Consider the following 19,874-nt stretch of genomic DNA (forward strand, 5'->3'; position numbering starts at 1 on the left):
AGAATGAAAAGCAATGTGTACTTTCTATGTATAAAGTGAATCTTTCATGTGTATCTGTTACTCTAACTAATTATAGTATCAAAATTGTCTTTTTCTAATTTTTGGCAAATTGGTCTACTGGTGGCTGAAAGAGCTCTCAAAGTTTGCTGCTGTTTCTTGTTCTTCTTTTTCTTTTTGCTTTGACCTGGTAAATTTTAATAGTACATTTTTGGAGTATTATGGTTTGTGATTATTATATTTTCATGGTGACGAGAAAATTTTCCAAAATAAAGTTATCGTTTTTGCTTTTAAAGTTTGCCTTCAATTATACTTTATTTGAAATTAACATTTGTTTCTTTTTTTCTTTTTGTTGCATTTGCCTGATAAATACCTGCACATCTTTTTCTTTAAATTCCTTCATTCATAGCTTTGGTTTGTTGTAACTGTTGTTTTTTTTTTTGTTTGTTTTTTGTTTTTTTTTGAGACAGAGTCTCGCTTTGTTGTCCAGGCTAGAGTGAGTGCCGTGGCGTCAGCCTAGCTCACAGCAACCTCAAACTCCTGGGCTCAAGCGATCCTCCTGCCTCAGCCTCCCGAGTAGCTGGGACTACAGGCATGTGCCACCATGCCCGGCTAATTTTTTTATATATATATCAGTTGGCCAATTAATTTCTTTCTATTTTTATAGTAGAGACGGGGTCTCGCTCTTGCTCAGGCTGGTTTTGAACTCCTGACCTTGAGCAATCCGCCCGCCTCGGCCTCCCAAGAGCTAGGATTACAGGCGTGAGCCACAGCGCCCGGCCTGTAACTGTTGTTTTTAATGGGTTTTAATACAACAAGTCACATGTTTCTTGGTTGTGTTGTAAATATAAATGCTAATGTTGTAAATATAAATCTACCTTACAGAGTTTAGTATTGGATTTGAACCAATCATCTTAATAAATATCGCATGTAATAAACACGGCCCCGAGATATCAATCACATTAAACAGCATCTAAGACTCTATTTGCCTGGATGAGTAAATGATGAGTTAGGGAAATAACTAAACGTCAACTATTTTGTGCATTTCCCCTTTTCTGGATGGAATTGGGGAATCCTTGTTTTTTTACTCCCAAATTGTGGGAAGAGTCACACTTCAGGGAAGGATGTTCAAGATGAATAGTAATAATTACCCTTGTCTGATCCCACTTTTATGGGTTTGTTACTGGGTACAGTCTCTTAATGATCAAGTCAGTTGATGCTTTAAATTTGTACAAGGTACAAAATGTATAAGATAGTCCAAGAGGGAGATGTTTAAAAACTCAGAATATCACCAGGAGTTGCCTGGGGAATGAGTGCTTTGCTTCACACATCTTTCACATAGTTCTGTGCTGTAAAAGTACTGCTGTTTTCAAACTTTTAGACCAAACAATTCTATGAAATAAATCAAGTCAAAATGACCACTTGTATTATCACACACAAAGGATCAATTTCAATGATATTATTTTTCTATCACTAAGAGCTGAAAAACACAGCAAGTCCCAAGCTCACCAGTAGCTGTGAGATTGTGGCTGGTGGGAAATAAATCATACTGAAGGGAGCCAGTTAAATGAGTGGCAGATTGGTTGTCACTGCTAGAAGTCTTATTGCTTCCAGTGACTCTTATCCACACACATTCTAATTCATCATAGATCCAATTCCACAAAACGTTTGTAAAGCTACACAGCCTTGTTCTAGACATTCTTCATTTCTAAAGTATCTGCACCACATTAGGTTTAACACGGCACACACATTTAAACACCCTTACCATATTCAGAGAACTCCTAGTGTGTTTGGGCTCAAAAGTTTATGTCTACAGTGAGCCCTTATCACATAACACATCTAAGTCCAAAAGTTAGCTTATTAGAGAACTCAAAATTATCCTTGAAGGTCCCCAAGATCATACTTAAATTGTCAGGTCTTAAGTGTTTAGATACCAGCCAACAATGTTCTTCTGTTTCTCTTAACCTTTGGACTATTGCCTCCCTTTTCCTATCAGTAGAAGCTAAGGTTTATTTAAAAGTCAGAAAAGGAAGATACTATACTCATATAAATCATGGAATCTTTTTCTACTTTTTTTTTTTTTTGGCTAAGGGCATGGAGTGAAATTCTGTTGGTTAACTATGGGTATGATTGAGCACTACTGTATACATATTGCTGGGCCTGTGTCTCTTCTTATAATTGTGCATAAGGGAAATAATAGGATATATATGCAAGTATATACATTCTTACCTACATGCACACAATTATATATGAAGATATCTAGACATAAGCAAAAAGGAGAGAAAGTATTTGTTCTAGAAAGAGACCTCCTGGTGGGAGGAGACATGGCAGATATGATGAAAGGTCTATACAATGTTGGTCCCATAATGAAGCTGAAAAATTCCCATCACCTGGTGATGTCATATCCATTGTAATGTCCCAGCACAATGGGTTACTGACATGTTTTTGGTGATGCTCGTGAACTAATGAACTTACTGAACTGCCAGCCATATAAAAGCACAGCACATACAATTACACACAGTACATAGTACTCGATAATGATGACAAATGACTGTTAGTGGCTTATGTATTTACTATACTATACTGCACTTTTTATAATTTTAGAGCATACTATTTGTACTTACTAAAAAAAAAAAAAAAAAAGTCAAGTGTAAAAACAGCCTCAGGCAGGTCCTTCAGGAGGTATTCTAAAAGAAGGCATTGCTACCATAGGAGATAGCTCCATGCCTATTATGAAGACCTTCCAGTGGGACAAGATGTGAAGGTAGAAGACAGTGACACTAATGATCCTGACCCTGTGTCAGCCTAGGGTAATATGTGTGTTTATCTGTTAGGTTTTAACAAAAAAGTTTAAAAAGAAAAAAAAAACATTAAAAATAGAAAAAATATTATAGGGTAAGGATATAAAGGAAAAAAATATTTTTCTATAGCCATAAATGTATTTGTGTTTTACACCAAATGTTATTTACAAAACAGTAAAAAAGCTAAGAAAAAAAAGTATAAAATTTATAAAGTAAAAAAGTTACAGTAATCTATGGTTACTTTATTACTGAAGAAAGAAAAATATCTGTTTATAAATTCAGTGTGCTTCCGCCTAAGTGTACAGTGTTTATAAAGTCTACAGTAGTGCACAGTAACGTCCTACACCTTCACATTCGCTGGCCACTCACTCGCTGGCTCACCCAGAGCAACTTCCCGTCCTGTAAGCTCCATTGATGGTAAGTGCCTTATACAGGCGTACTATTTTTAATATTTTATACCATATTTTACTATATTTTCTCTATGTTTATGTATGTTTAGATATACACATACTTGCCATTGTGTTACAAATGCCTATAGTATGTAGTACAGTAACATGCTGTAAAAGTTTTCTAACCTGGAAGCCATAAGGCTACACCATACAGCCCAGGTGTGCCGTAGGCTCTTCCATCTGGGCTCGTGTAAGGACACTCTATGATGCTCTCATGAAGATGGGATCAACTGATGATGTGTTTCTCAGAAAGTATCCCTACTGTTAAGGAACACATGACTGTACTAAAAGCTGATGTGAAAAGAGATCAGAAAATAAAAGAAAAACCAAAACGTTACGTGGCTCACTCACCCCCATCACCCAGTAAGCAGTAAGACCTAGAACTCTCATGTATCTGAATGCTAATCTTCCACTTCTCCAATCACACCACGCTGTGCCTATACCTGCATTTTTGGCAAACAGGGACTTCAGTGGAAGTCTTTTCCTGCTGATTTAATTATATGACTTTGATGTGTCCCATGGGCACAGACTGAAGCACGGTCTTTGGACTCTGACTTCTCCTTTGTGAGGTGGCAATTTATTTTAGACACTCAGTTTAATAAGTTTTTTCTGAATGTACAATCCCACCTGTGCGAAACCCGCGACTGGTGTCATCGTGATCCTTTGGCACGATGTTCGAGTCTACACGATAGATCTGGTCTAAATTATCAGAGCTTTTTGAGCTTACAGAATTTCCCCAAAAGGTGTGTGCTTTTAAAAACAAATGAATGGGCACTGACTGTCTGGCATAGTCACAATAATTGGTTGAATCAGTTCAAAGCTATGCGTTGGATTTTCCATAATCCGAACTACCTCTTCTCTCTTTTAAAAAAATGGCTCTTCCTATATACCTTTCTAAGCAACCCTCCCACTCCTCATCGCTCACATTCTGCTGCTTTTGAAAATAGTGGATGTATCTATGAACCCACCGGGGGGCGGGGGGAAACAGGCAGACTACCACTATTAACGTGTATGCTGCAATGAACACACAATCAGAGGGCGAGAGTTGTTATATGATTCCTTCTCGTGCAATACAAAACCCGATTTCCTTAATTGCCTGTGCTTAAGGGTAATGTCAGCTTGTATGGCTTACCGTTTTATACTGATGGGAGAATATTAAGTTACTAATGGCACAAGTCAATAAAAAATTCATAGGCCATGAACCAGCATGTTAGAAAAAGAACAGAATTGGCAAGTGATAGCATTAATTTATGAAATTTCACATTTCAGATACCTGACTCTTATACAGAGATGACTTTATGCCTTCTGTAAAACCTATCAGGGCCATGTAAATCATGAGAGTTAAATTACATTATAAACTCGAATGTTCTTAACGCCAAGTTCTTCTTAACGAAAGCAGCAATCTGGCTCGGTCTTAGTGAGTGTTTCTTTGTGACTGTTTGATGCGTGTTACAATCTACTTTGGATTTTCAGCCTTTCACTACACATTTATTTAGCATTAGCTAAAACAGAGGGCATTGTATTAGGTAAGCTATTATGAAAGCTTATAAATCAGCTGATAAATCAACCGCAAGCACAGTTATCTACATTATATAGCAAAGGTAACTAATTTGGATTCTTTACCTAAAATTGAAAGTCAAGAGGACAGCTGGGCCAGGCGCGGTGGCTCACGCCTGTAATCCTAGCACTCTGGGAGGCCGAGGCTGGTGGATTGCTTGAGGTCAGGAGTTCAAAACCAGCCTGAGCAAGAGCAAGATCCCGTCTCTACTATAAATAGAAAGAAATTAATTGGCCAACTAATATATATAGAAAAAATAAGCCAGGCGTGGTGGCGCATGCCTGTAGTCCCAGCTACTCGGGAGGCTGAGGCAGGAGGATCGCTTGAGCCCAGGAGTTTGAGGTTGCTGTGAGCTAGGCTGACGCCATGGCACTCACTCTAGCCTGGGCAACAAAGCGAGACTCTGTCTCAAAAAAAAAAAAAAAAAGAGGACAGCTGGATTAAAAGAGAAGCCTTTCCCAGATTGAATAAGGGGTCTTTATGAAGGTAATGTGTTAGCCTTTTGGCCTTTAAAAGCTTGCTGCCCAAGGAAGGGGAAACTATAGGAGACCCCAGGTATGGGGTAGAGAACTGACTGACAATACTGGCCTTCTCCTGTTGTGACAGAAGATATTAGTGACAACTCTTTTTTTTAAAAAAAAAAAAAGGGCATTGAAAACAACAGTAAAAGAAATGTAGCAGTGTAGTCGCCCCTTCTCCCATAAATATGGAAGCATAAAACTGAGAGTGGGAATATGTAACAGAGGAAACGGCCTGAAAAAATAATGGCAAAAGATGTTTTCTGTCTCTTTAAAACTTCCCCCACTGTTTTGGGGAACTGAGGCCTGCATCCCTGCCTCAGGAGGGTGGTCAGGAGGGGCAGAGGAATGTCGTTTGTTGCTTCTGTTACAGGAGATAGCTCAGCTGAACCCTGGCTCCATCCCAGGCCCAGCGCCTGGCTGGAGGAGGAGGAGGTCTGGGTGGACCTTCCAGGTGGGTGGAGGCCACAGGCTTCGTCCTCAGCTGAGATGCGACCACTAGAACCATTATCAGTGGTTAAATGACAATAGCCTAGAATTGGGGCCCTCTCTTTAAAAGCTCTGTATGTCTGCTTATGGACAGGAATTTGGATTTTGAGAGAATAGTCTATCTACCATTTTCCTCCTTTGCCGGGAAAGTAATAAACTTCTCTTCCCTTCTCCTCAAACCACTTGTTCTCGTTCTTCTGATGTGATCTCTATAGGCAACAGAAATGCTAACAAGTTGTAGCAACGGCTAAAGTTTTCAAAAGCCTTGAATTAGTCAGAACAATTAGAAAAGTAGGACTTCCAAAATGATATAAAAAGCATGATAGAAAATCAAGAGGATACTTAAATTATACTGAATTGTGGCTAGGTATAGAACCATCTCAATTTTCTTTTAAAAGTTTTCTTTTTTTTTTATTAGTTTCCCAAGGCTGCTGTAACAAAATACTACAGACTGGGTGGCTTAAAACTAACAGAAATTTATCCTCTCACACTTCTGAAATCTGGAAGTCTGAAATCAAGGTTTTCCCAGGGCCATGCTCCCTCCAAAATCTCTAAGAGAAGAATTTCCTTTGCCTCTTCCAGCTGCTGGTAGCCCCAGGCATCCCTTGGCTTGTGGCAGCATGACTCCAATCTCTGCCTCCCTGGTCACAGGGCCATCTCTCCTCTGTATCTGGGCTTCATATGGTGTTCTCTCTGTGTCTGGTGTCCAAACTGCCTTCTTTGATAGGGACACCAGTTATGATTAGGGCCCAGACTATTCCAAAATGACCTCATGTGAATTTAACTACTTTTGCAACATGCCAATTTACAAATAGGGCTGGGCATTATGTATTGAATTGGGACACGATTCAACTCATAACACCATCCTTTTGAGTTGTATATGATCCTAATACACTATTATGCCTATGAATACATATACATACATTTAATAAGAAATCTTTGCCAAATGACCATAGTTGAGTTGACTGTCATGTTGTTTTCTGCTTTAGTGATTCCTACATGTTAAGTCCATAAGGCCAAAACCCAGACTTGACTATCCACCACTGACACCTTAACCAAAGAGAATGAAGCTGCCATACAGTCCATATAAACAGACCTGAAGTGGAGGCTGGCCTTGCAATTCCCAGATGTTCTGTCAGGCTTATTGTTAGTCTGGGTGGCTCACCAGCACTGAGCCACTTCTTAACTGTTCTCCTGCAAGTATCAATGTTTCCTTTAAGCCTGTAATTGTTTGTCATGTGGAACCATCCCAAAAGCAGAAGGCGATGGAATGGAACACTAGAAAGCATTTGTGCTGTGGAGACACACAGATCTGGGCTTGAAGTTCCACCACTAACTACCTGAGTGACTATGATCACGTTAACAAACTTTTCAGATCCTTGGTTTGTGTACCTGAAAAATGAAGAGTCTCACTACAAATGCCTGGTCCAATTGTAAGGATTAATTGGGATGAAACACCTGGATAAGACATTTTCAAATGTAAAATCCTCCCACTTCATCATAAATATGTCACGTCAAAAATAAACACCTGCATAAGAAAACTTTCCTTTCCACAGGATATCAACAACAAAATTGTCACAAAGAATATCACTTAGTATAAATACAGCACACATCAAATTTAATTTAAATTAAAGGTTGAAGTAAATGTGCTCCCTTTCTGGTAATAACAAAAATAAAATGAGATCAAAACAGAACTGAGAACCACTCAACCAGGATCACTCATTTCACAAACATTTCTAGGGCATCACCACATGGCAGATGTTTTCAGAGGCAATGTGTAAAAGAAAAGCGTTACAACTTACCCCACCGACTTTCTCAAAGTGAGATCCGTCTTTCTTAAAATCTGTGAGGGCCCCGTTGAAATACCAGGTAAACATGATGTCTAACAGTGGGTCGTGTTGCACCTGGCAGGGCAAAATCACGCTTTCGCCAACAGAAACATCCATGTTGGATGGTGCCAAAGTTATTTTCGTTGGTTCTGTTGGGGAAATAATTTTTAAGTAAAACTTTTGCTTTTGTTATTGTGATGAAAGCAATTTGCACAAGCAGACTGTTCACCTAACTTATAGTGTATATGTTTACAGATGGATATATATATATCCATTTATATATATCCATATATCTCTATAATTATAAGTCTTCAAAACTAAAATATACATTTTTATGCAGGTCTATCATATATTTCACTGGGTCCACAAATTATTGTTGGAATAATTAGATGATCTGAATTTATAGGATATATACGTTTAAAAATTAAAGTCATCTACAGATAAGAGTTATAGTACCACTAACAAAATCAATTTTGGCTTAGTTTATTTAGTGAAATACAAGAGGTAGAAATGGAAGCTACTATGTTTTCACCAACTTTGACTAGAAAATGTATGATCATCAAAATTTAAATAGACTTACACTTTTAAATGTTAGCATGGATTTGAAATATTGCATGAAAGATGCTTACAATAGGTACAATGAGAGGGGTACTATGTTAACGTGTTAATTATTGTTTCTTTTTCCCCAATACAAATGTCCACGTGCACATTTCTTTTTCCCTGACAACACAACCCACCTTCCATCTATTGTGAATTAAACTTCTCTCAGCCCCACGTTCTCCACTGCTACTCCCCATTTCTTTGCACCACATTGGAGCAAAAGTCTTTAAAAGAGTCATTTATACATTTTATCTGTGATACTACTACTAAATTCCCTCTTTAACTCAGTCTACTCAGGTTTCTCCTTTCCAACCCACCTGTCCTCATCAAGGTCCCCAACAACCACCCTGGTGCATTATCCAGTGGTAAATTTTTGGTCTCCTATTACCCGACCTCTCAGCTATATCTGCTCTTCTCAATCGCTGACATATTGGTACATTTACTTCCCTTGGTTTATGTGGCACTATGCTCTCTTAGTTTTCTCCTACCGTACTGCTCACTCCTTTTCTGTCTCCCTTTACGATCCCTCTTCTTTGCCTAAATCTCTTAATGTTGGAATGTCTCAAGCTCAGTCCTTGATTGTTTTTAAATTTCCTGTCTTCACTCACTCTCTTGGGGATTTCAGCCAGTGTCTTGGCTTCAAGTATCCATTTTGCTAACAAATGCATATCTCTGTCCTCAAACTCTCTCCCAAATCCAGATTCGTCTATACAACTCACTACTCTGCATCCCCACTTGGGTGTTGTTCGTCATTACTTCCTCTGGGGCACACAATAGGATTAAATTTTGAATACTTGTGTACTCAGAATTAGCCAAATGCTTTGGCCAGTGAAATGTAAATAGGAGTTATGGGTGACACTGACGGGCAGAAGTCTGGAAGAACTAATGCTTAATTTGGTGCGTCTTCTTTCCCCTTCCATGGTGATGAGCCACATGACAGATGGTGGAGACATCAGAACCCTCTGTCCCTGAACATGGACAACGTGGTTGCCCAACCATAGACTTGCAGCATGAGCAAAAAGCAAAGCTATGCTGTTTTAATCCACTGATATCTTGGTAAATCCATGATCTTCTTTATAGAGACAGAGCCTAATAAAGATCTCCTAGTCAACAAGTCCAATCTGAACTCCTGATCTTCCTCCTCCCCGAAGCTATCCAAGCCCATCCCATCTCCATTGTTTTGATTGCCATTCTTCTTCTTGTTCACCAACCACTGGGCAGTCACCCTTGTCTCCTTCTTTTCTCTCAGACCTCATGTTCAATTTGTTAGCAATTCTTGTTGAGTCTACAGGCAGAATATATGCAATATCTGACTCCATCCCATCAATTTTTTTGTTACCAACCTCATTTGGATCATGTCCTGTTTAGTTTACAGCAATGGTCTCCTGAGACCTCTCCTGCTTCTACCCTTGTTTCTCATGGCCTCTTCTCAATAGAGCAGCTAGACTAATTCTTTAAAAAGGTATTTCATATCATGTCATTCCTCTGCTCCAAATATAGCGTCAGATGCCATTTTCGATTTAGCTGAAAGCCAAAGTCCTAACAAGGTCCACAAATGGTCTGCATAATTGTCCCCAATCTGTTGGTTGACACCTTCATCTTCATGAAATCTTTGTCCAGATCTTTCCTTCTCAGTGAGGTTGATTCTCATCATCCTGTTTCTAATGGTCTAATTTACCTCTTCCCATATACTCCTTTTTGTTTTCCTAATTGTTTACAATTTTTCCTTGTAATAATCATCTTATTTCTTAATCCCACTGCTTATTTTCTTTCTGCCTCTGGTAGAATGCAAGATTAATGAGGGTGGTCTCTCTGTCAATGAGCTCACTGATATAGCCCTAGCATCTGACACATAGTAGGTGCACACATATTTTCATGAATGAATAAATGAACATAATATATCCACAACTTTTAGCAACTCTTATTGATATCATGGTATTAATATCTCCTGGAATTGAACATCTCCAGAAAAGATCAATTATAAGGAAAAAGTATAACCAAAAGACCTCACATAACAGAATTTTATTTTACAATAAAATAAAAGGAGATCATCAACATATGCTATTTATAATTTGTATTGCCCATTATCCCAGAATAGTAACTGATGCATTCTCTGCATTCCCTGTGCACATTGTGCTATGTTAAATATTAAGAACCATTGCCTTGACTTTCACCTGTTAAAATAACATAAAGTGCAAACTCAAGTTCAGTTCTTCCTTCAAAGTGTACTGCACATACAGTCAGTTTCTTTGACCATAATAATAAACAGAGCATCCCTATGTAAAGCCATATTTTAGAAATGCACTCACCTGTGACAATCAGGTGTGTTGTGCCATTTGCCTTCCCAAACTGGTTTTCTGCTGTGCAGGTGTAAATTCCAGCATCAGCTTTAGTCACGTTGGCTATTTTGAGTCCTCCATCTTTTAAAAAAGAAATTCTAAAGGAAGGAAATACAAATAAGATAATTAAATATATTATAGCTATTTTTTCCAAATAATTTTTTTTAAAGAGCATGTTGCCTTCAGCTAGTATTTTTAAGTATGATCAACCAGGATTTATCATTTTGGGAATAAATAAAATTAAGAGAAAATTCACACACACACACACACACACACATACATACATACATACATACACACAAACACAGAGTTGAGTAAGAAAAGATTTTCTGCCAATTCGAACTTTACATGATATTTTTACGCATCATTACTTAACATTACAACTAAATTGGGGGCTGTATTTATCAAATGAGTATGAAATATTTTGAAAAATATATGTTGTGGTAAATTATACATGGGGTTAACCTTATCAGTTTGGAGAAAATAAAAAGTAGGCATGAAACTATGTACCTTAAATTTGAAACAGTTTATTAGAAACAAGGAAGCTGCTTGTATTTCATTATGAAATGAGAGAGTCACATTCAACCCAATAAAAATCCACATTTTGCAAAAGAACATTTGGGTGGACACTTGTGAGCTAGCACAAAGAACCTGGGCGAGTCAAATAAACATTAGAGTTTTTGAGTGTACACTTAGAGTACTTAAAAGGTGTAGCATCTAACAATTAAGGAAATATAACAGAGTGCCTTACATGTGCTTGGCACTGAGAGTCCCTGTGATTATAGTGTGAGCAAAATAGAAAGTCTCCACCTTCGTAGAAACAATACCCTATGTGAGTGGCACAGATAGCAAATATTTAAATATGAGAAATTCTGATTTTTGAGAAGTACTCAGAAGGAGACAGACAGGGTGACATAATAAAGAACAATTGCTTCATGGAGTGTTTTCAGGATAGCGTGCTTCAGAAAAGCCTCTTACAAGGGGTGTCACTTGAATTAAGAAAGAGGAATGAGACAGGATTAATTTGCTATTAATCTGATCTCTGTATCTTTATTGCCCAACTTGTCTACCCATAATTATATTCTCTCTCCTGGAATTCCTAAAATCATTACTACCCATACCATGCATTTAACACTTAGAATGCCTGTCATCTTTTATGGCTCATGTCTTTGATACGTGGGTGTTGTACCTACAAAAGTGGATGATAAACTTTTTAAAAATATTTGCAACCCCGGGGTCTGCATGGCATCATAAAGGCAAACGATGGTCATGAAATGCCTTCAACTTTTTAGGCCATTCTGCAGAGTAAGCAGGAAAGATGCTGAGAACATTACATTGGAGTGGAGGATCTCAACTCAGTATATAAATATTACCATGTTTCTTGGAGGATTTTTAGGTATGTGTCAAAAATGTCACGACAAGTAGAAGTTTATGTATCAAAATGTAAAAGATATGAATTTATGTTGTATATACATACATATTCCTTTATAACCTGCTATTCACTTTCATCTGCATCCTGGTTAGATTTTCTTCATGAGAAAGTCGTGGTGGAATTGTGAAACTAGTAACCAGCAAATAGGTTTGCAAATGTGGGTAGAGCTATCCACTAATTTCGTCATACATGTGATTTTTTAAAAAAAAACTATGTCAAAGTAAATTGAAAACAAAAAGAGTTTGAAAGTAGTGGCCTTGGAGACTAATCAAGGAACACATAGCAGTACGTTTCAATTTGAGAAACTACACAGAAAGGTTAAAAATTCCAAAAAATGTCCTAGGAATCTGTAAACAAACAAAAAGTTTCCGTATCTGATTTCCCTCATGGAACTTTGAGGGTTAAAATGTATTTTGTTGGGTATTAAATATAAGCTCATCACTTTTTTTCTCTAAGAGATGATCAAAGAACTTTTAAGAAGAATCTCTTCAGAGGGGCACAGTGACTTGAGCCTGTAGTCCCAGCATTTCAGGAGGCTGAGGCAGAAGTCCCAGAAGTAAGGAGCGAAGCCTCTGGTCCCTACGAGGGTCGCTGAAAAATCACTGACATAAGGTAGATTGATTAACAGGAGAAAAAAATATACAAATTTATTTAACATGTTTACTCTGGAATGCTCAGAATGAAGATTCGAATCTTCAATGAGGTACAGAGCTTTTTAAAGAATGGGGCTCAAAAGCAGAAAAACAGGGACTGGGAGGGAGAGAGAGGAAGAAGTTTAAGGGAGCTAGCAAAGGCAGTCTTGTTATGTAAATGAAACCTTACAGGTAGCTGCTCACAAAGAGAATAAATGGTAAATGTTTCTTTTCAAACCTTTAATCTCGGTCAAACTCTAAATGAATCTTTGCTAGATTAGGTAAGGACAGACCCAGCTGTATTAATACACATTCTCTACAGAAGTAAACTTCCCCTCACAAAAGACAGTTTTACAGTATTCCTTCTATCTGTGAGGCTCATGGCAGCCATCTCAAAATATGTCAAAGAAATATATTTAGGGGTAAAATACTTCTAATTTCCATTAGAGACCAGCCTGGGCAACATAGCAAGCTCTCATCTCTATTAAACACAACAACAACAACAAAATTAGCCAGGCTTGGTGGTGTGCGCCTTAGTGGTAGACTAAAGAAGTGGTAGACTAAGCAGTGGTAGACTAAGTAGTTCCAGCTACTCAGGAGGCTGAGGCAGGAGGCTCACTTGAGACCAGGACAGGAGATCAAGGCTCATTAGCTATGATTGCGCCACTACACTCTACCTGGACGACAGAGAGACCCTGTCTCAAAAAAAAAAAAAAAAAAAAAAAAAAAAAATATATATATATATATATATATATATATATATATATATATATATATATATATATATATCTTTATGTCTTAGCCTGAAGAGAAGAAAGATTTTCTTGATGAGCATGCACTAATAACTGAAAGAGGAAATCTATGAAGAAGAGAAGTAAAAATGAATGAAAACTTAGGATACGGAGACTGGAAATGTTTTGAGGAATCTGGAGAGAGTAAACATACAGAAATGTAAATCTGTAAAAGGAGGGGTCATCCTGCTCCTCCTTGGCCCTGCCCAACCCTTGCATAGCTGGCCCTCCCTAGAATCACATCTCACATCTCCTGTAGGCTGAAGATTATATCCTAAGCCGGAACCACATCTTCATATCAGGACCCGCCTCTTTCTACCTGCACGTGTTCTAGGGAACTGTATCCCTAACTTGCTTTCCACCAATCACACAAGCCTTGTTCTAATGTCTTTTTTTGCTTCCTTTTGCCTCAGGGCTTTCATAAAAACTTTTAAGTCGGGTTGACTTGTACTCATCCTTCAGACTTCAGTCCCTTCCCTAAACCCATGAGTTGAATTAGGTCTTCCTCTATTTGATCAAAACATCTTCTGTGTTTTCTTCATAGCGTCTTGCTAGTGGCTAGTTACGTATTTATATGTGCCTCTGATTAATATATTTTCTCCTCCAGTGGACTATAAGCTTTCTGGAGGTAGGAACAGTATTTGGGTCACTCACCTCTAAATTTCTAGAGCCTTGGAGAGTGCCTGGCAAAGAGTAGATGCTCAAAAATAACATTGGTTGAACGAATAAATGACTACATGCCTTTAGAGAGTCACTACAGAAGAGGTGGGTGAAAATGGGTTGCAAGGCACTGGCATCTTATGAATAATATAGAAGAAAGTATGCAGACTATGACACATATATATGCACATATACACTCATACATACATACACACAGTCAGCCCTCCATATCTGTGGGTTCTGTGTCTGCAGATTCAACCAACCAAAGATCAAAAATATTAAAACAATAATTAAATACATGATAATAATACAATCATAAAAATAACACATATAAAAAAACAATACAGTATAACTGTTCACATAGCATTTGCATTGTATTAGGTGTCATAAGTATTCTAGAGATGATTTAAAGATTCACAGTATACAAGAGGACGTGTATAGGTTAATTGCAAATATGCCATTTTATATAAGGGATATCCACGGATTTTGATATCGGAGGGGGTCCTGTAACCAATTCTTTGCAGATGTGAAGGACGACTATATGTACATATGCAGATATGTCACATATATATAATGTACAAATAAATATATAAATATATATTTTATATTTAAAAAAATATATGCCATGTTTATTTATTAATTTATGTATGTCATATTTATTAATTTATATATATTACACGTATATATATAAATGAGGCAATAGAAGGCTGGATGAAGAGAATTTAGAAATGACTTCCCTAGGGTAAGAGCACTGAAAACATACTTGCTTGTTCTATCAGGAAAAAGTCAACGGAGAGCAAGAGACTGAAGATAAAGGGATAGAAGAAATGAGAGTGAGGGAGAAAAGACTCAGAGGAGGAAAGAGGGATTGTAATCAGGGGTGATGGCCCCCGACTCATTTGCATTGCTAATCCCATCATCAAAATTCTGGGGCCACAGCACCCAAAGAGAACAGTGTTTGATCCATGGTGTTGCTCAATGAATTTTACCTATCATTATTATTTAAAAGAAAACGCAGGAGTCCTGGAGACTTTTCATATGTAAAGACAGAAAGCTGGCAGACAACAGCAGAAAGTCCTGAAGACATTTATATGAGGAGACAAACTGATCTGCTCTGAGTTATAAGGTCCAGACAGAATGGGGAGCTCCAGGAAGCACTCCTGATTTGGGTACCACAAAACAGAGACAGGTAATTTGAGATATCTTCTCATGTTGTGAATTAGCCTAACAGCTAACCTTCCACTAGGAACGTGGAACTATTTGAAATATTAGAAGAATTTAGAAAACCTTCCGTGTATTAGGTTCAGTAATTTTATTCAAGCAAACTTATTTGCATGACCATGGTGAAGTGAAGAAGCTTCAAAGGCAAGGCCTAACACCTTAGGAATCAAAGACTCCAAAACAAACATATTGACTCTTGAAGAATGCAAACTCTGTGTATGTCGTAAAAATTTGAGCTAATTGGATATTTTCTTCCCCAGTTGGTTCTTCCAGTAAGTTCTAAGCGGCCCACAGGGCATTTTGCACAACACAAAAATAAACAATATTCAGTAAATGGATGGAGTAATTGTTTCTCAACAGAAAACCTTCAATAATCCATGCTTCCCTATGGAGATTCGAAGTGAAAATTTTATGCCACTTCACTGTAAATGAAATTGCTTTCTAAGCTTTCTGAGAACAGGCTTTTCTTCAAATGGGTAGAGCTGAAAGTGCAGATAACAAGGAGTGACTCTAGTCTTGGCACAAAAAGGTAAATGACGATTTATGAGATTAACAATTGGAAATGCAGTACTCTAGCTTGCTTTGAGAAATGTGCAATTTAAATCAATGTGGCATTTTAACTCCTTGATCCGTTTTATAATATACCTTTATATGTACCTTTTTATTGGTCTTTTCTTTTGTAGTAGGAGGTTAATTATTTCACTTAACTTTGAGCGGTCTATGGTTAGTTTGGGATAAGTAAATGTAATTGCTCTAATGGCCCAGGCTATAATTCAGTGATGGCATTGCATTTATATGACTGTTAGAAAACCCTGTTTGCTCAGAAAGTATACTGTTGTCTAGGCAACATTGACCTGTACTTTATGATGACATTTAAACACCCATAATAACACAGTATGTTTTAGAATGAGAAACGTACAGAACATTATGGATGCAAAGCAGGATTTCTGAAAATACTGTTTTCCCCCTGCCAATGTTCTTCTGAATATTACGGTAATTTATTCAACTTGAATTTTAACAAACACATTCCATCTCTACATTTTCTCAGGAAGCACATCTCACTGGAGATGTGATCACACGAGACCGTAATGATTAAACTGCTGTATAGACAATAACAAGGCTATTTTGGATGGCTCGTTCCGAGTACATATTCTAAGAGATGGATGCTTACAATTAGCTGTAAGAGAAAAGTACTCACAATGCATATATTACAGGATAAGTAATGACAGTTAAGGAAAGCAAATATGTATTAATGAAAATGCATGAGAAAATAAACGTCAGAGAAAAAGAGCTTACAGTGTATGTTCCCATTTTTATAGCTACTTCTCACCCCCCACATGGTTGGCAAAATAACTGCTCCCCCTTGAGTTCAAAGATAACCTGCAAACAGTATTTAGGAAAATAATATTGGACTTTTCAATCTTTTACCTATACCATTTTGGGCTTTCATCTTATAAATTCAGCAGTGTTAGTTTAGTGATTTATTGGCTAGAAAATCTCCAAGGAAAGGAGAAGCAGAGTGAAGAAGATTCGGCAGTTAATTATTCTAACTTTGAGTAAGCACCAGGCTAATAATAAGAAGCTCTGCTATTTTGTTGAACACACACATTTCATGGAATAGACACCTGAAGCCCTAGAGAAGATGAACCTTCTCTCTACTCTGTAGCCTAGAGGAACACACTGAATTCACATCAATTGACATGTCTTCACATTCATAAGAAGAGAATCAATGATAAAAACATATTTTACTTTTATAAAATCTTTCCAAATGCATATTATCATGACGAATAGATTTAGAGCCAAATTCATTTGATGACAGTGACTCAATAGTTTTTCCCTCTAAAATGGACTCAAATGTACAGAAGGAAACACCCCCTAAAGAGAGATTTCCCATCTAAGTGATTATACCAACTGCTCATCCAAGTTATTCACGAGGCCCAGGCAATAATCCATTTGAAACATATGTCTCCTCATACAAAGGAGTATTTGCAAAAAGTATAAATACCCAGATGTATGAGGGAGTAATACAAACAAAACAACACAAATGAGACAAACTGTTCTCTGATGGTTTAACTATTAAAGGAAAACTTCAAAATGGATAATCATTAAGGTTCAAAGGTGCTCCCCATACTTGACACTAATCTTCTCTGCCTCAGAGAGAGATTCATGAGTCAAATAAGTAAAAAAATCAAAAAGTCAGCTTTATTCCTTATATTACACAGATAAAGCTGATATAATTTATTTAGGAGAGCAATAATGGTTTTATCTCAGAATTGGGCACACTTAACTTCCTTGGAGCTTCTGGACAACAACAGGTCCCCCTGTTAGGGCAAGCCCCCTTAGAGCGTGGTACAGAGGACAGCAAAATATATTCATTTTCTATGTGCACACAGACACCAAAGAGAAAGAAGTGAAAGAGCTGAGCTACAACATCAGGGTCTTCTACTAAAAATCAGGAGTCAGACACTTTCTCTGGGGATGGGTTGCAGAAGGACCATAATGCTACTCCAGTGGGCATCCTTCTCCACGGACATTAGAAGCTCTGGAAGGGAAGCCACCTCCCCCAATAATGCTGAAGTGTAAGATACTTGCATGACAAGAATAAGGAGAATTTCATCAACTCAAGGGATGTGAAGGGTGCTGAATATTTTTTTTGGCCGTTCAGAATTGACTCCTCTTTCTTTGACAACTAACAGTGATCTTCCTTTAAGAAGTTCTCTTACTCCATTGCATGCAGTCTCGGTAGAGCTGTGAAGCAAGGTGCCCCGTCCTATCTCAGGTGTGGGGTAGGCACATGACATAAATCAGTATTTTTCAAACTCTGCTGTGTACCAGTCACCTGGAGGACTCCTTAAAATCCCCACTGCTGGGCCCACTTCCACATTAGGTGTGGGATGGGGTGCAAGTATTTGCATTTCTAACAAGTGCCCAGGGGCTGCTGCTGTGGCCACAGCACCTTGAGAAACAATATTCTATGCTGTGTCCATTGGGTTTTCTGTCGTGACACTTCAACTTATGAAACAAAAAGAGACAGAAATTATGGTAAGTTCATTCACTTTAGCACTTGCCATACCAAGAGAGTGTAATATCTGCGGTGAAGATTTCTACAGCCATTCAGTTTCCTATCCATTCCTAAGTCACAACTTATCTTATAATTCTGTGGAATAGCCTTGAGTTAATTCTCAGCTAGAGTTCGCATATCCCTAAAGGATACAAACTACAAAACGCTGGTGCTGTGTACAGAGTACTTTTTCAATAAATATTCGTTGTCTCAACAAATATGAGGAATTTAGAAACAATCTTCCATGTATAGAGGACAAGGTTTTGTCACAAATCAAGAAGGGTCAAAAAAACACCTGCCATGCAGTTGAATTCTTACAAGATAGAATAGTTTTGCTGTCATTCCAATTCCAAAGTCATTCTCTTTTATTAATATCCATCAATATTTAAGTGGCTCATTTACAACTCTATGAAGTATTTCTAATCTTTCTAGAACACTAAGTTCTTTGAGCGCTTGAAAAATCTGAAGACTCCTTCTGCAGAACAAATGGGTGTGCATGCACCCACACACAACAGTTTTGACACAATTGAGGAGGGATCGGATCATCTAAGAGTCTATGGACCTCAAGTTAGGAACCCTTGCTAGCAAATCAATTCATTCAGTGACACAGAAGTACAATTGGAACCCCTCTGTTTCAGATCCTTCAGCGTCAGCCTTTCTAGAAGTGCTTTATTCAGATTTTCTTTTGTGATGACTGTGTGCATTTGATGATTGGTTCCTTTATAATTATCTTGCATACAAACAGAGTGGTAGTGTAGCATTGCTCAAGAATGTGGGTCTTGGGTCACACATTTGCCTGCACAATGAACTGGCTCCCAAAAATTTTTTCCAAGAACAATATCAGTCCTGACAATCTGCACTTTCTTGTCCCTCCTTCATGCAGAGAATGATCATCACCTATTCAGGCACGAGTTCTGAAAAGCCAACATACCTTAGTAGGATAATATAAAATTTAATTAGTGGGTTCAGTGGGTTTTTTAAGCATTTGACTCCTCACTTTCACAGCAGTGCCTTCTCTACACCCTAGATTCTTGACACTGAGGGTAGCCTTGGAATAATTTCTATCCCAAGCTTATTAAAAACATGCATGTGAAAAACGATATTCATGGAAAGTTAGCTAAAAGAGAGGTGGTCCATCTGGTCCTCAAGAGTCTTGAGTCTTAATGTTCAAAGCCACCATTGGATTGTGGGAAGAAAAAAATAATCCTTTAAAATTGGCTGTATGTTATTGTAAGGACGATGAGTGTTAGTACCACATAACTCGGTGTTTTCTCCATGACCATCCACTGGATTTGGACATAACTATAAACTCTTCTCGACCCAGGAAGAGTTGCATATCTCCTTTATCAAATGGTTTTATCTCATCTTATGGATATTGTGGATTGTTCATTAGCAGTATTTTTCTCCGTTCGTTTGTTAGCACAAAGCTCTGAGTCAAAATTGTGGATCAATCTCACCCAAGTGAATGAATCTGTATGTGTATGTTGTGTTAACTAA

General features: G+C 37.8%; 1 protein-coding gene across 2 annotated transcripts in view; it reads right to left on the reverse strand.

Annotated features, from left to right (window-relative positions):
- The window catches only part of CNTN3 (contactin 3), a 304,606-nt gene that overhangs the window by 47,990 nt on the left and 236,742 nt on the right, over positions 1 to 19,874 (reverse strand). For both annotated transcript variants that reach the window (XM_075998483.1, XM_075998482.1), the window contains exons 12-13: positions 10,551 to 10,678; positions 7,615 to 7,790 (exon numbers count right to left, since the gene is read on the reverse strand). In XM_075998483.1, coding sequence (XP_075854598.1) covers positions 7,615 to 7,790; positions 10,551 to 10,678 — 304 coding nt within the window. The remainder of the gene's footprint in view (positions 1 to 7,614; positions 7,791 to 10,550; positions 10,679 to 19,874) is intronic.

This window comes from Microcebus murinus, chromosome 28 (genome assembly GCF_040939455.1).
Source record: "Microcebus murinus isolate Inina chromosome 28, M.murinus_Inina_mat1.0, whole genome shotgun sequence".
Taxonomy (NCBI): Eukaryota; Metazoa; Chordata; class Mammalia; order Primates; family Cheirogaleidae; genus Microcebus; species Microcebus murinus.